Source organism: Anomaloglossus baeobatrachus, chromosome 11, assembly GCF_048569485.1.
Source record: "Anomaloglossus baeobatrachus isolate aAnoBae1 chromosome 11, aAnoBae1.hap1, whole genome shotgun sequence".
Taxonomy (NCBI): domain Eukaryota; kingdom Metazoa; phylum Chordata; class Amphibia; order Anura; family Aromobatidae; genus Anomaloglossus; species Anomaloglossus baeobatrachus.
Genome location: NC_134363.1, coordinates 17,470,019 through 17,485,436, shown reverse-complemented (window position 1 = coordinate 17,485,436; position 15,418 = coordinate 17,470,019). Strand labels below are relative to the sequence as shown.

General features: G+C 45.7%; 1 protein-coding gene across 1 annotated transcript; it reads right to left on the bottom strand.

Moving 5' to 3' along the window:
• Positions 1–371: 371 nt before the first annotated feature.
• Positions 372–8,440, bottom strand: LOC142256519 (phospholipase A2 inhibitor and Ly6/PLAUR domain-containing protein-like). Its single transcript, XM_075328248.1, has 5 exons — positions 8,362–8,440; positions 6,465–6,584; positions 6,228–6,374; positions 5,925–6,074; positions 372–851 (listed from the first exon to the last, which is right to left on the bottom strand). Exons 1-5 carry the CDS (start codon positions 8,411–8,413, stop codon positions 706–708), a joined length of 615 nt encoding a protein of 204 aa, XP_075184363.1. The 5' UTR covers positions 8,414–8,440; the 3' UTR covers positions 372–705.
• Between the last annotated feature and the right edge of the window lie 6,978 nt (positions 8,441–15,418).

Below are 15,418 nucleotides of genomic sequence, written 5' to 3'. Positions count from 1 at the left end.
CTATTGGCCGGCCGCTTAGTGACGTTGCTGTGACACCGCATGGACCGCCCCCTTAAAAAGGAGGCGGTTCGCCGGTCACAGCAACGTCACTAGGTAAGTAGTGTGACGAATTCGGGCGATGTTGTGCGACACGGGCTTTGATTTGCCCGTGTCGCACAACCGATGGGGGCGGGAACGCACGCTAGCGATATCGGTACCGATATCCCAGCGTGTAAAGTGGCCTTAAGTATATTATTTTTATTTTCTACAAACAATGTTCAGTTTGTAAAAAGGAATTTTCAAAAACATTCTCAATTCCCCAGAAAATGCTACTTCAATTCTATAAGAAATACACATAATACTTTGCTTCATGAATATTTATTGAAGAGTTCTGATAATCACATCTTAATTAAAATCTAAATGTATCATTTTTTTTAGTATGAGAGCAGTCTATAAGCTTTATGCCTTTATTTTGATCAGTGACCTGCGATATATGGGTGCTGTTCCACTATAACATCCAGTATCAATTACATGTAGTGTTGTATTTAACAGCACCGGCCAAAAACATTGCTTTTTATTCGTATGTCTGTTCATAAGAGTCCCAGCTCCCAAATGCAAAGCCAAGTTAAAAATTAGGTGCCCCAATAGAAGATGTTGTACATTGTATTCATCTATGTAACTTCTGATTAAGGAAAATTAAAGAAAATTCATTAGAAGGCGGAAACTTCATTGAAGATTGTTGGATTTCGATGGAGCGTAACACTTCCCATATTTCTTCTCTACTACATTAACCCCGACGTCATTATCAAAGCTGTATTTGCAGGCATCAGAATTAGCACAACCTTTCATAGAATATTTTTCATCTCTTTCACCTGTAGACACAACAAAAATAAACATCATTACTATTTCTCATGGACATGTTCTCATTTTTTGTTTTGCTAAAAATATTTGACAAAACATTACAACTTATCTTGTGTCCCCATCGTTATAGCAGACTCAGGTGCTGAGCCTACATGTTTTGTAGCAGATGATCGTTGTGTTAAGGGAGCTTTGCACGCAGCGACATTGCTAGCGATGTCACTCGTGAAAGCACCCGCCCCCGTCTTTGTGCATCACGGGCAAATCGCTGCTCGTGGCGCACATACCTTCGTAGCGATGTCGCTGTGGCTGGCAAACAGCCTCTTTACTAAGGGGGAGGTTCGTGCGCCGTCAGAGCGGCGTCACTAAGTGGCCGTCCAATAGAAGTGGAGGGGCGGAGAGATGCGCATGAATGTCACGCCCACCTCGTTGCCGGAGGACACAGGTACGGTGTTGTTCGTAGTTCCAGGGGTGTCACACGTAGAGACGAAACAACCTGCATCCTAAACAAGCAACGACATTTGGGAAATGGACGATGTGTCAACAATCAATGATTTGGTAAGTATTTTGCATCGTTAGTGGTCGCTCGTACGTGTCACATGCAACAACGTCGCTAACGAGGCCGGATGTGCGTCACAAACTACTTGACCCCAACGACATCTTGTTAACTATGTCATTGCGTGTAATGGGGCCTTTACACTGAGTTGAGCTCTGTATGTTATTGATAACTTTTTAATTGCAGTTGATGGGGAGTTCAAAGCTCATTATTTGGGGGAGGCAAGTCATTTCATGTGTCCATCATCCTCCACTTCCTTCCTGCAATTCTCCTGTGCTTCACATACCAGTGTTCCTGTTATGCATGTGTTTGTATTTCAACACAGGTTAAGGCCAACTAGAACTTATCTCACTTCTGCTGCATCTACACCCTACTAGTTCCCGTTCAAACTATTAAATGTAGCCCTGCAGCACCCTACTGGTTCCTGGACAGGCTTGAACAACCCTAGTCACACACTGAAAACCCACAACCCGGATCTGGCTACCTAAAAGGCCATCGGGCTGTTCCACATACCTCCAGAGGAACCAGTGGCAAAGTTTGCTGTGCACTACAAAATAGGGCAAGATAGACAGGGAACATAAGTGAGGAAACCTAAAACACATGCATAAGTGGCATAGTAGTAGAAAAAGGCATGGACGCACATCCAAAATTCATAAGCCATTGTTGTGGTAGTTTTGTGTTAGTGGGACGGTGGGGCCTGGAGCCATGGGGACTCTGCCTTGCAGCTTGGTGTTGTGAGGCACAAGGTCACCTAAATGGCTGGTGCATTGCAATAGTGGCAGTGGTTGGCGCATGGCGCTGCGCCTTCAAGGCATAGATTAGGGACCCACTCAGAGGTTCGCTGTGACATGTCAGTGGGCTTCACACAGTCTGATCAGAATGTTAAACTGAGAACCTCCTGTTCAGGTATTTAATTTTTGCGATTCATGTCTTTTTCTAGTTATTGTGTATTGCATTGTCTCTCCCAATACCGTTGTGTGTTTCGCATGCAGCTTTCTTTAGGGGAAGATACTTGTGGTGTCTTGTCTTGTTTCCTTATATATATATTTAAGCCCTCCATTAATCACCAGTTGAATGGTGGATGCATGCCACAGTACCACCCCCATCACTTAGTATCTGCATCTGTGTCACCCAGGGTTATGGGGTACTCGGTCCTGGGCAGTATACAACTGGGGGAATGTCATTTTGGTTGCCGTTACCCGGTTCCGTGCCCGGGGTGCTTTTTGAAAAGGGAATATATTTACAGGGGATTAGATTAGTGTTCACACGTGACGCCACTTGCGGTGTTGCTATGGAGATGGAGCCGCTGCTGCACAATGTCCACTACTCGGTCTGGTGTTAATGGCAGCCTGGATGTTAGACCCTCTGCAAGTATGGCCGGGCCCCAGGTTACTGTCCTCTCCAAGGTCAGTGCATCCCCTCATGTCCACCTTCATTCCTCGACTCTCTACTCAGACTGACTAACTGTCCACAGTCTGCCCCTCCCACCTGGACAACTAATGGACAGGACTGGCTTTAACTCTAGGCAGCCATCCATATGGGGGAATTGTTGGGGAAAATTGAGATTACCTGGAGTTTCGGTGTTACCGTCACTGGTATTCCGGGGACCTAGGAGGTAGGCCCTGCATCCTGGTGAGGATGCAGAATCTTGTAGGACTGATCACAATGGCGTAATGCGGCAAAAACCCGGTCCGGCTACCGGATCTGGTTTTTTGAAACTGAGCATGCTTAATATCACAACAGAGCTGTCAAAAAATGGAAGTAACTTATGGAAAAAACTGATGTGACGGATCCGTTTTTTCTCCTGATCCATTGCATCAGTTTTTTTGCCGGATCATGCCTGATGCCAAAAAACTGATGTGTGAAAGCAGCCTTATACAATCGATGTAACTTTTCCCTTCCAGGATCTGTGGTCATACCCATGTGACAAGAAGGGGCGGAGTCTCAGCTAACAAAGCTGATATCAGGAAACCACACTTTTCTGTTGGCTGAGGCCCCGCCCCTTCTGGTCAGATGGGTTTGACCTCAGCACAGGTTCTGGAAGTGAAAAGTTACATTGATTTTATAATATTTATGCTAATTCTAACAGGAGGAGGGGAAAATTATCAATCCCCCCTAGATATTATCTAATCCTCAGCTGCTGTCACTCTAGTAGCTGCCGATTTTATAAACTTTACTTTCTTGGATTTCTAAACCTAAACATCAAAGCTGACCACTAAAGGGATGTAGAGAATCAGCCTGATAGTGTCAGTATAGCACTGTATGTATAGAATCAGCCTGATTGTGCCAGTATAGCACTGTGTGTATAGACTCAGCCTGATAGTGCCAGTATAGCACTGTATGTATAGAATCAGCCTTATAGTGCCAGTATAGCACTGTGTGTATAGAATCAGCCTGATAGTGCCAGTATAGCACTGTATTTATAGAATCAGCCTGATAGTGCCAGTATAGCGCTGTATGTATAGAATCAGCCTGATAGTGCCAGTATAGCACTGTATGTATAGACTCAGCCTGATAGTGCCAGTATAGCACTGTATGTATAGACTCAGCCTGATAGTGCCAGTATAACACTGTATGTAAAGAATCAGCCTGATAGTGCCAGTATAGCACTGGCTTTAGGTTATATACAAAAATCCAGGTGATTCGTTCGCTTTAAGTTGAACTTCAGTTCAAAATCAGACAACATTTTTCAGAAAAGATTATACTGCCATTCTAAAATAAAGTTTCAAAGTAAGTACACCAGCGTTTTCAGGGCTAATAGATTTGTTTAATACTAGAGATGAGCAGTGTTCGAATCGAACTATTCGGCAATCTCAAATTCGACCTGTTTTAGGCGATGTTCGTGTCGTTCGACGAACGCAAACACTTAGCTTCAGGTTCGACAGTTCGAGGTTATGTTCGATAACGGTTCGATCACCAAAAGCGTAACTGGTTTTTCACATTAATACTGTCATTCAATGTTAATACAGTGGAACCTTGGTTAACGAGAACAATCCGTTCTGGGAGTGTGCTTGTTAACCAAGTTACCCGTTTAGCAAAGCAAGATTTCCCATAGGAAATCATTGCAATGCAGACAATTTGTTCCACAACTTGTTACATGTTTCATCCTGGTCCCCTATTATGCCATTCCATACACGTACAAACACACACAAACCTACAAGCACACACACATATTATGCTCACCTTACCTTCCGTTTCATCACCGGCCTCCTGTGACTTGCAGTTCACCGGTACAAGATGTGTATCGGGTAACCATCGCGATCGATGCTGGAACTCCTGCTGCCAGAGCGCTGACGTCAAAGGCAGGAGCCGCTTGCCTCTGATTGGCCAGCGCGCTGCCTTTGAGTAGCGTCTGACAGAGGACGTTCCTCCCTTGTCGCAATGGTTACCCAATACACGTAGTTCGCCGCTATAGGATGTGTATCGGGTAACCGTCGCGATGAGGGAGAACCTTCCTCTGTCAGATGCTACTCAAAGGCAGCGCGCTGGCCATACAGAGGCAAGCGGTTCCTGCCTTTGACGTCAGTGCTCTGTCAGCGGAGGTTCTGGATTTAGTCGCGATGGTTACCCAATACACATCTTGTACCGGCGAACTGCAAGTCTCAGGAGGCCGAAGATGGAACGAAAGGTACGGTGAGCATAATATGTGTGTGTGCGTTTGTGTTTGTGCATGTTTGTGTGTGTTTGTGTTTGCCTGCCATTGTTTTCAATGGTGTTCGAAGGTGTTCGAAAGTGTTCGACGAACGTTCGAAGAACACACGCGACGTTCGATGAAACGAAATGAACTCGAACACTAGGGTGGTGGTTCATCTCTATTTAAGGCCCCTTTCACACGTCAGTGATTCTGGTATGTTTGTGCTTTTTTTTTTAAACGTACCAGAATCACTGACATATGCAGACCCATTATAATGAATGGGTCTGCTCACACATTAGTGATTTTTCACTGCACGTGTCTCCGTGCGGCGTAACCGTGTGTGCGTGTTTGCCGCATGGAGACATGTCCATTTTTTTCTGGCATCACTGATGTTCCACGGACCACGCAGTGGTGTGGTCCGTGAAACACGTGCCAGAAAAAAACCTGCTTTTAAAATAAAAATAATTTTTTCTCACCCGGCGTCCAGCGACGCTCTCTGCAGCCCGTTCTGCCTGCTGCTTCTGAGCTGGCTCATTACTGTCGCGCATATTCATTATGCGCGACACAGCCGACCCGGAAGCAGCTGCTGCGGGCGGGGGTCAGCGCCGGCCGGATGCTGCACCGCGGGAGTGATCAGCACCATGGACAGCGGGAGCGGGCGCAGGTGAGTTGATTTCTAAGTGCAATCACGGGCCACGGAGAACAGTGCCCGGATTGCACTTAGACAACCCACGTGTGCCGTGATTCACGGCACACGCAGGGACATGTGCTTGTTTTACACGCCAGTGAAAAACGTCAGTGTTTTTCACTGACGTGTGAAACGGGCCTAATACAGTGAACAGTGTCTATTTTAAAATCCGATGGCAGATCCCCTGTATAAAATATAGATTTGTTTACCTGGATCTACCACATGCTCACGATAATCAAAACAGTGATCCATGGATCCAGTGCAGTCCATCTCCTCGTCACTCTCACATTCTTCCAGAGTACCGGTACAGTAGGCGGATGGACATGTTACACCATTCGGGGTTGGATCTTCTTCAGGAACTGGTGGATCACAACAATAATTGTTTTAATTAAAATTTGAAGTAGACTGTCAAGAAAACAATCTCACTTAACCTCCAGAGCTCTAACCTATTAAGTTCTTATGGACTTTAGTCATCAGTAAATTATTCCAATTATTACGATTGTGACACTTACTGTCATAGTCATCAGTGTTGCATAATTCCCCATCGCAGCATTTCATGTTATTTCGAAATATGAAATTTTTTGCATTAGCTGAGCCTTTCGTTCTACAAACAGTTTCATTGGCGCAACCTTTGAATATTGACTTAATATCTCTTCCATCTACAAAGTAGTAAATCAACATTACTAAATGAGAAATGCAATAAGGATACTTTAGTTTTGGTAAAAGGAAACAAAAATAGTACTACTCACCCTCACCAAAATGTAGGTGCTGGGACATAGTTATACATCGATCTCCAAAGCATTCATCTTCAGACCCATCACATGTTGTAGAGTTGCGACATAAACTAGAGTAACATCTATACGACAAAGCTGTAAAATAAAGGGGACAATCCAGTGGCACTTTCTGTGGACATTAAAAAAGGGGGAATTAAGGTGAAAATACTACTTTTTTGTTATAAATAAAGTCATATATTTCATAACCAACAAGACACGAATATTATTCATTGTGACCATAAACCTATAGTGACTTGAATTCTTGACTCGTCTTTTCGTAAGATTATGTTTTTTCCGCTTTTTCCTTGTTCCACAAAATTCCCATTTAAGGCTTTTAGCCTACATCCACTTTTCAACTTAATTCTCATTTCGCTATTCAAATTATTTTTATACAGTGGTGAATATAAGTATTTGATGCACTGATAATTTTACAGGTTTTTCCACCTACAAGGAATGGAGAGGTCTGTAATTTTTTGTCGTAGATACACTTCAACTGTTAAGGGCACATTACACGCTACGATATATCTAACGATATGTCGTCGGGGTCATGTAGTAAGTGACGCACATCCGGCATCGTTTGACATATCGTAGTGTGTAACAGCTACGAGCGTCTGTGATCGAACAAAAATACTCACCTTATCGTTGCTCGTTGACACGTCGCTCATTTTCTAAAAATCGAACGTCCTTCTGTGCTCCAGTTGTTCATCATTCCCGAGGCAGCACACGTCGCTCCGTGTGACACCTCGGGAACGATGAACTTCAGCTTACCTGCGGCCGCCGGCAATGCAGAAGGAAGGAGGTGGGCGGGATGTTTACGTCCCGCTCATCTCCGCCACTCCGCTTCTATTGAGTGGCCGCTGTGTGACGTCGCTGTGACGCCGAACGTCCCTCCCCCTTCAGGAAGAGGATGTTTGCCGCTCACAGCGAGGTCGTTTGGAAGGTAAGTACGTGTGACGGGGATTAACAACTTTGTGCGACACGGGCAACAAATTGCCCGTGCCGCACAAACAATGGGGGCGGGTGCAATCGCAAATGCGATCACACTACATATCGACACGTGTAAAGCAGGCTTTACATACAACATAAAACAAAATTGTAAAAATCCCATTGAATGATTGATTTTTAAACAACTAATTTGCTTTTCATTGCAAGAAATAAGTATTTGAAACAATAGAAAAAAAAGGAGCTTAATATTTGGTGCTTACATCTTTGTTTGCAATTACAAAGATCAGAGATTTCCTGTAGTTCTTCACACAATTTGCCAACAGTGCAGCAGGGATTTTGGCCCACTCCTCCTTACAGATCTTTACCAGGTCGTTGAGGTTTCGGGACTGTCACTGGACAACATTGAATTTCACTCCCAACAAGGATTTTCTATTGGATTCAGGTCTGGAGACTGGCTAGGACCTTGAAATGTTAAAATGGTTAAAATGAACCAGCGTTGTGCATTTAGGACCAGTCAGGTCCTTATTGACTGTAGTGAATAAGGACCTGACTGCACGAGCACAGGGCAGCGGGGAGCGCAGCACCAGGGAGCAAAGGACTTGGGCGGGAGCGTGTATCAGCTGATTGCTTAAAAAAGTCGGCAGCTTTTTACCGCCCGGCTTTTAAATCATGCATTCATTTCAGCCTTTTACTCAGTCCCAAGACCGCTTTGTAGGGTCCAGCAGAAAATTACTCGCATTTCCCATTGACTTGCATTGTACTCGCTACAAGAACCCGAGTATTAGGACCTACTTGTTACGAGTATTGCAAGTCCGAGTATTTCCCTACTCGCTCATCCCTAATATATTTGTATAGACGGGCAAAAATCATAAAGAAAAATTACGCTAAAGTTTGTGAATGCTGAGTAACAAAACTAGAATTGTCTTACCTGAGAGGACAAGAGCAGAGATCAGGCCAAGTAAAGCCACCAGGTTCTTCATTGTGGATGATTGGGCGTCTTCTCGGATTCTCTTCAACTTGTCATGTTGTCTGCAAACAGGGACCATATATTTATACTCCTTGAAAAGGTATCACGGGATGGATGAGATCAGTCCCATAAGATTTACAATGGCACACCACACCTTCCAAGTTTGCCAGAATAAATATTCTCCCATATGACAATGCCCTCATGATCTAAAATACTAGGAATCCATCAGAATATAGGTCAATTTGATTTGGCCAAAAAGAGAAGAACACTTTGTCTTGTTTGGTTTTGTACAATAGCTATCTCAGGAGAAGGTGTTTACTTTCTCTTAGTGTCACGGTTGACAGACAGTCATGTGGTGTCCAGCTGTAGAAGGTTGAAGGATATGGCTACACAAACTTCTCTATTATATTCTATTCTTCATGCTGTGGTGTAAACGGTATCCTATGTGTCTTCTCTGCTTGGGGTTATTCCCTTTTCTTTTAGGACCCTGCAGAAATCCTCACCTTTCAGCTGCTAATCATCATCAATTTCCCTTTTGTAATTAAATACCCACATTTTCCCTTAGTGTTTGTGTGGCACCTCTGACCTGGTCAGGCACCACTGAGTATTGCACCCATACTGGGGTAGTACTTCCAGGTAATCCTGAAGACTGGAATAGGGTGTGTACGCACAGACACCTAGTGACCAGGTCTCACACACCTTAAAAGATACCCTTGGGCAGACCCAAGAGGGAGCGTGTCTCCACATCTCAGCTAGTGGGTGCTGTGGAAAAGATGGAAGCTAGTGTTGCAGTGGCAGTCAGGAAAGGAGCAAAGTGCAAGCCAGTCTGAGAGCGGTGAAGCAGTAGTTGCTGGAAGGAGCAGTAGTGCAGACACGCTAGTCAGACCCTGCACTTGAAGTAGCTGTTGGCGGGGGAGATCGGTTGCCACACAGTCAGCCTGAAAGGCACCTGAAGAGAGGAAAAACAGCCAGTCGAGTACGGGGACTTCTGGTAATCAGGCACGCAAGGGGAACAGGTCCCTAGAGCCAGACATCCATTTAGTGGTCTGCTAAATCCTGCAGGTGCAGGGGCTAGAGGCCCCTCACCAACCATTACAGAGTCTGAGCATCAGCAGCAACGAGGGGACCCATAAGGAGCATCGAGCCTGGAGCCATCTTCCTTGGTCCGTGCTGCCAGCAAACAGGCCAGAAAGGGGAGAAAAGGCAGAAGCGACTTCCCTGGATAAATCCCACGGTACTTTAAGTCAGGAGTTGTCCGAAACAAGAAGTACTAGGAAGGCGAGTCAGCAGTTTCCCCTATACCGGCCTGAAGGATACCTGGTTCTCTCCTGGTTTATCTCAGCATCGCCTGGGTTATCTCACAAAACCAGCTGAACGTGAGTAAACAAGTTGAAAGACTTTCTGGACTGAGACTGAGTTATTCTGCGACCTATGGTTCTACACCTATACACGCGAGCCCCTGGGGTCCGCCTCACTCTCGGGAGGCCACACCATCTGACTGCAGATCCCATCAACCCCAGAAAATTGCAGTGGCGGTCACCCACAACCCTGACCGTAAACCAAGAGTGGCGTCATGACTCAGAAGTAAATAACCTGACATACCCGTTGCCAGCGGTAATCAAGTGGAGCCCCTGTGGCATCCCAGAAGGTGGAGTGAAGTCCCTGAGGTGACCGCTGCAGGTGGGCGACACATTTGCTGGTGATGGAGTTATATTCCTATATATGCCTTGGATGCAAGCAATTGGCTTGTATTAATATGAATAAATGTTGTTGTTGCTATTCCTCGCTTCTTTGGAAATAAGTTACTCCTTTAGTTCAACTTCTTTGAGCTCCCTGTGTCCTCTTTAAGGTGCCTTTCACACGTCCGTGTCTCCGATATGTGCTATATCCGTTCCCGTATGTACCGGAGACACAGGAACACGTATACCCATTAAAATCAATGGGTATATGTGCACGCACGTGTTCTGCCAGTGGCCCGTGCTTCCGTGTGGATCAGACGTGTGCCGTGTGCTCCACACCGATGCATGTCCATTTTTCTCCGGCAGCACGGGTGTCACACGGATGTAGTGTGGATGTGGTCCCGTGTGACACGCGCCGGAGAAAACTCACGTGTCAAAGAAAAAAATAAGAAAACATTACTCACCTTCTCCAGCCCTCCTGTCTCTGCCGCTGCTGTCACTTGCTGCCGAGCGCCGCTCATTATGCTCATTTAATAATCACTTCACTGCGGCGGAAGCGGCAGCAGCGGGGAGTAGGCAGGGCTGGAAACCGAAGATCAGCACCACGGACAGCGACACCAGACACAGGTGAGTAGAAAGTTTTCGTTCTCCATGTGTTATCACGGATAACACATGGAGAACACACGTAGTGCCATAAACACGGAACACGGAGGGTAAAACGCACCTTTGACTCGTCCGTGAAAATCACACACGTGTTTCACGGACGTGTGAAGGTGGCCTAAGGCTTAGTGGGGTTGACTAACCGCTCTTTCCATCTGTTCCCTACCTAGAGCCCAATTCAGGGTCAGCCATAACCAAGTATCTTGCTCGACGCATAGGTGCAGAACCTATCTAATGTGGTTAGGAAAGTCCTGAGTGAGTGGAATGTTTGGTCAGAGGTCACCATCTCCACCTTCCTTTCCTGATTTCCCTACGCTTGGTACTTTCTCATACATAGCGTGACAGTATCACTAGCCATATAATAGTAAAAACACTGTCACTTTTTTCTGTTTGTTGGTGTTTTTGTTTTTTTGTTTTTTTTTATTGGATCCCATTACCGTCCTGGCTGAGCAGCTTCAGGATCTGACCTTTAGTCAGCAGTTTAGCAGCAACAGCAGTCGTAGACTCCTGATTTTGGGGATTTTGCAGATAAGCAGGTCAAGTCTTAGGGGTACTTTGCACACTACGACATCGCAGGTGCGATGTCGTTGGGGTCAAATTGAAAGTGACACACATCCGGCATCGCAGGCGACATCGTAGTGTGTAAAGGCTCAATGATACGATTAACGAGCACAAAAGTGTCGTAATCGTATCATCGGTGTAGCGTTGGCATAATCCATAATTATGCTGACGCGATGGTCCGATGTTGTTCCTCGCTCCAGCAGCAGCACACATCGCTGTGTGTGAAGCCGCAGGAACGAGGAACATCTCCTACCGGCGTCACCGCGGCTCCCGTAGGATATGCGGAAGGAAGGAGGTGGGCGGGATGTTTACATCCCGCTCATCTCCGCTCCTCCGCTCCTATTGGCCGCCTGCCGTGTGACGTTGCAGTGACGCCGTACGACCCACCCCCTTAATAAGGAGGCGGGTCGCCGGCCAGAGCGACGTCCCAGGACAGGTGAGTCCATGTGAAGCTGCCGTAGCGATAATGTTCGCTACGGCAGCTATCACAAGGAAATCGCAGCTACGATGGGGGCGGGGACTATCGCGCTCGGTATCGCAGCATCGGCTGGCGATGTTGCAGCGTGCAAAGCCCGCCTTAGCCCAAGATTGCTCTCACAGACAGGTTCGTAGGGTTAGAGACATGTTTTTGATGTTCAAAGTAGCTTTTAAATTGTTCTTTAGGCTTTGGCCTTACTCGACTAGAGATGAGAAACAGTGAGTGGTGATAGTGATCTCACTTTTACAGGGGGATCCACAATCCTGTTATTTCTCTTTGCTACATGGCTCTGGTTGCCTCTGGTTGGGGGATAGGTCTATGATGATACTAACCGACTGTCCTTGGCTGAGTCCAGGATGCGTCACCTCCAGCAAGGGTAGTGGACACCAGAGACTTATTGATCAGAATCTCATAAATGGGAAACTGACACCAATTGCAATGAACCGGCTCTTAGAAGCCAATTTTGTCAGGGACTTTCAGAAAGGTTCTTGAATGCCTTGGTGATTTATGAAACCCCTGAGTACTTGGAGGCTGCCATATCTTTGACTGTAAGTGTGGATAAATTATCCCAAGATTAAATGGTTTGACAACTTTCTTTGGAGACTCTTTCTCTGGGCAGCACTCCATTGTGGGGAGGGCAATGTGAGGGTGAACCATCACTCATGGGTTTGGAGGAGTCCATGCAGCTTGTGTGGCCACTACTTCGCATATTTCCACTGAGATCTGCCAAAAAGTTTTTTTTATGATAAAAAGGTGAATTTATTGGAGTCTGACCCTTAGTTCCTAAGCAAAAGGAAGATCTGGAACCCGACTTACACCTGGGGGTGTGGGAGTGGACAATCAGGATGTGTGTTTATCTTCTACATGTATTTCTCAGTTTGTCCTTACAGCAGAGATAGTTCTACACAGAAGGAATGTGAACATTTCTGAATTTTTGATAGTTTAGAAGGAGTTAGCATGGTGGATGCTCTGTTTGTAAGAACTCATGGGCATACCTGCAGTATGTTAACTAAAACCACTTATATCTATGCCATCAAATCAGTGCCGCTTGCTCAGGGATGCCTGACGCAGATTATGCATGATTGTCATGTAAAACTCTCGAAGGGTCCTCAGCCCCGTCTTTTCCATCAGCCACAGATCGTCATGACGATTATCTTCTCGGCCTGAAAGCTTAGGTATTTATGGCTTTGGGTGATGGTACAGCTACAGCAGAGGGATGCAGAGAAAGACAATCCTTTGTTCTATTGGAAGGAAAAACTTCCAAAACCGTTTTTAAGCGCTATGTTAATGCTAGAAAAATGAAAAATATATCACCAGAATCCCTGTGGCGTGCTGAACCCAGCACACCATTTCGCTTGATGGGGAGATCGCCAGTATCACGACAAATTAGTATTGGCCAGTAAAATCGTACTAGAGGCGTCGTATTTGGTATCTATGTAAATGTAAAATCGAGATATAAAATATGACGCTAATATCTTTCACCTGTGTGGCCCAGGGGCAAAGATATGGAAAAACTTAGTATTAAGGAACTGTGTAACCATATTAGCACAACCCAAAAGAAATTGTAAAATGAGGTCACAGAAAAGGGGGGTTAGCTAAAGGATAAAAGCTACTAGCTCCTTGAGGGGGGACAGTCAGTCAGTGTTGGAGGGCATCAGTAAGGGTGATGCGTGCCGATATAACATCGTCTTTGCTTGGAGCCCCTCCCTCCTTAAACTCAGACGTCACTTCTATGGCACGAGTTTAGTAAGTTTTATGTTTTATACCTTTTATTTTTAATGTAACTGTCTATATTGTATTTGTATTGTTCCCTTTTGTAAATTCTTGTATATTCTTTAAACACTGCCTATTTTCGGATTAAATATATAAAATTGAATAGTTTCTTTCCTTATGCTTTATATACGAATCCAAAAACCCAAAGGGCCTTATGCTATCTGAAACGGGTCCCCAGCTATCCCAAAAAGCTGGGTGGTGGCAGCGTAATTGTTATCGCATAGAATTATTGGAGTGCTATCATTAAGGGTACCGAGGTGTGTGTGTATATATATAATATATATATATATATATATATATATATATATATATATATATATATATATATATATATATATATATATATATTTTCCATTAGCGGGAATCGGTGATATATACATTTACCCTTGCTGTGAGACCTCCAATATTTGGCATTATCAGCTCAGCAGCCTCATCTTATGCCTTGTCCTGCAGTACCAAAAGTGGCCTGCAGACAAGGGGGGCGCTAGAGAGTAGTCGTTTTTGTGACAAATCAGCGAACAGCTGCGGGATATCTGAGTGACCCCCCCCCCCCCACATGACAAATTGGTGGCAAGCGGCGGGATATAGAGCATTAGTGATCTGGTTTGAGCAAGCATCCCTTTCACTAAAAACTTGCAAACGTTTTGAGGATCGAACTCAGTGTTTAAATATACCTGGAACAATATTGTACATGTAGCAGTTACCCCCTCCCCTCTCTCTTGTTTTTCTATCCTATCTGTTATTTGGCAATTATGGCTGCATTGACCGAAGCCTGGTACAGCCAGCTGACGAAGGAGACTCTGATTGCCATCTGCACGACCAGAGAGATTGATGTCAATGGCAAAAACAAGCCAGACGTCATTAAAGAACTGTTACAATGGAACACAAAGCAAATCCGTTCCCCCAGTGCTGATGACAAGGAGACAAGCCAAGCCCTGGATGATACTGCGACCAGGGCCTCTTCTGCAGCTTCAAGCCAGAGCAGCGACTAGGGCAGCATGGACTCCTACCTGCAGACGGCCCTACAGCAACTCCCTGCAGATGACTGGGAGGGACGGCTGAAGCTCATTCAGCAATTTTATGAGAGAGCCGAGCGCCAGGCCCAGGCTTAGAGAGCTGAGCGGCAGGCCGAGCGAGAGGCTGAGAGAGACGAGCGAGAGCGTCAAGCCCAGAGAGACCATGAGTTGAAGGTCCTCCGAGCCCAGTAGCAGATATCTTCCTCACTGAACGATGAGTCCAATAAAGCCAGCAGCTTTAAGCCCCGACCGGAACACTTTCCTGTGATGGAAAAGGACGGGGACTTGGACACCTTTCTGAGGGGATTTCAAAACACTTGCTTGCAGTACCAGTTGCCCTCAGCACAATGGTCATGATACTTAACCACAGGTCTGCGAGGCAAGGCCCTAGACGCATTTTCCAGTCTCCCTCAAGAGCAGAGTGGAGACTGAGGCCATAAAGCAGGGCCTATTAAGGAAGTATCAGCTAACTCCAGAGATGTACCGCAAAAAGTTCCGGACCCTCCATCTTGGACCTCACAACAGCAATAGAGACTTTGTAGATGGGCTCCGGACCAACTGTAAACAATAAGACCACGGATGAGCAGATAACAGACCTGATGGTAAAGGATTAATTAATAGACTCGTGTTCTGCGGACATGCGACAGTTCGTGATGGACCGGGAACCAAAGGATGCAAATACAGAAGCACAGATTGCCGACACCTATGAGGCAAACCATGCATCGGGGGTGCGGAAGCTGTCCACCACCAGCTGGAAAGGGGGTAAAATGACAACTACAACCACCCCTGCTCCTACCAGCTGACCTCCCAAAGGTCATGTGTCATCCACCAGTGCCCGGCCAACCTCTGAC

Bases quoted from the DNA above. Each gene is read 5' to 3' on its own strand.
- LOC142256519 (XM_075328248.1), bottom strand. From the start codon at position 8,413: ATGAAGAACCTGGTGGCTTTACTTGGCCTGATCTCTGCTCTTGTCCTC. The intron at 6,585-8,361 runs GTAAGACAATTC...TTTATTTTACAG, and splicing joins CTCTGCTCTTGTCCTCTCAG to CTTTGTCGTATAGATGTTAC. The intron at 852-5,924 runs GTAAACAAATCT...TTGTGTCTACAG, and splicing joins TGAGCATGTGGTAGATCCAG to GTGAAAGAGATGAAAAATAT.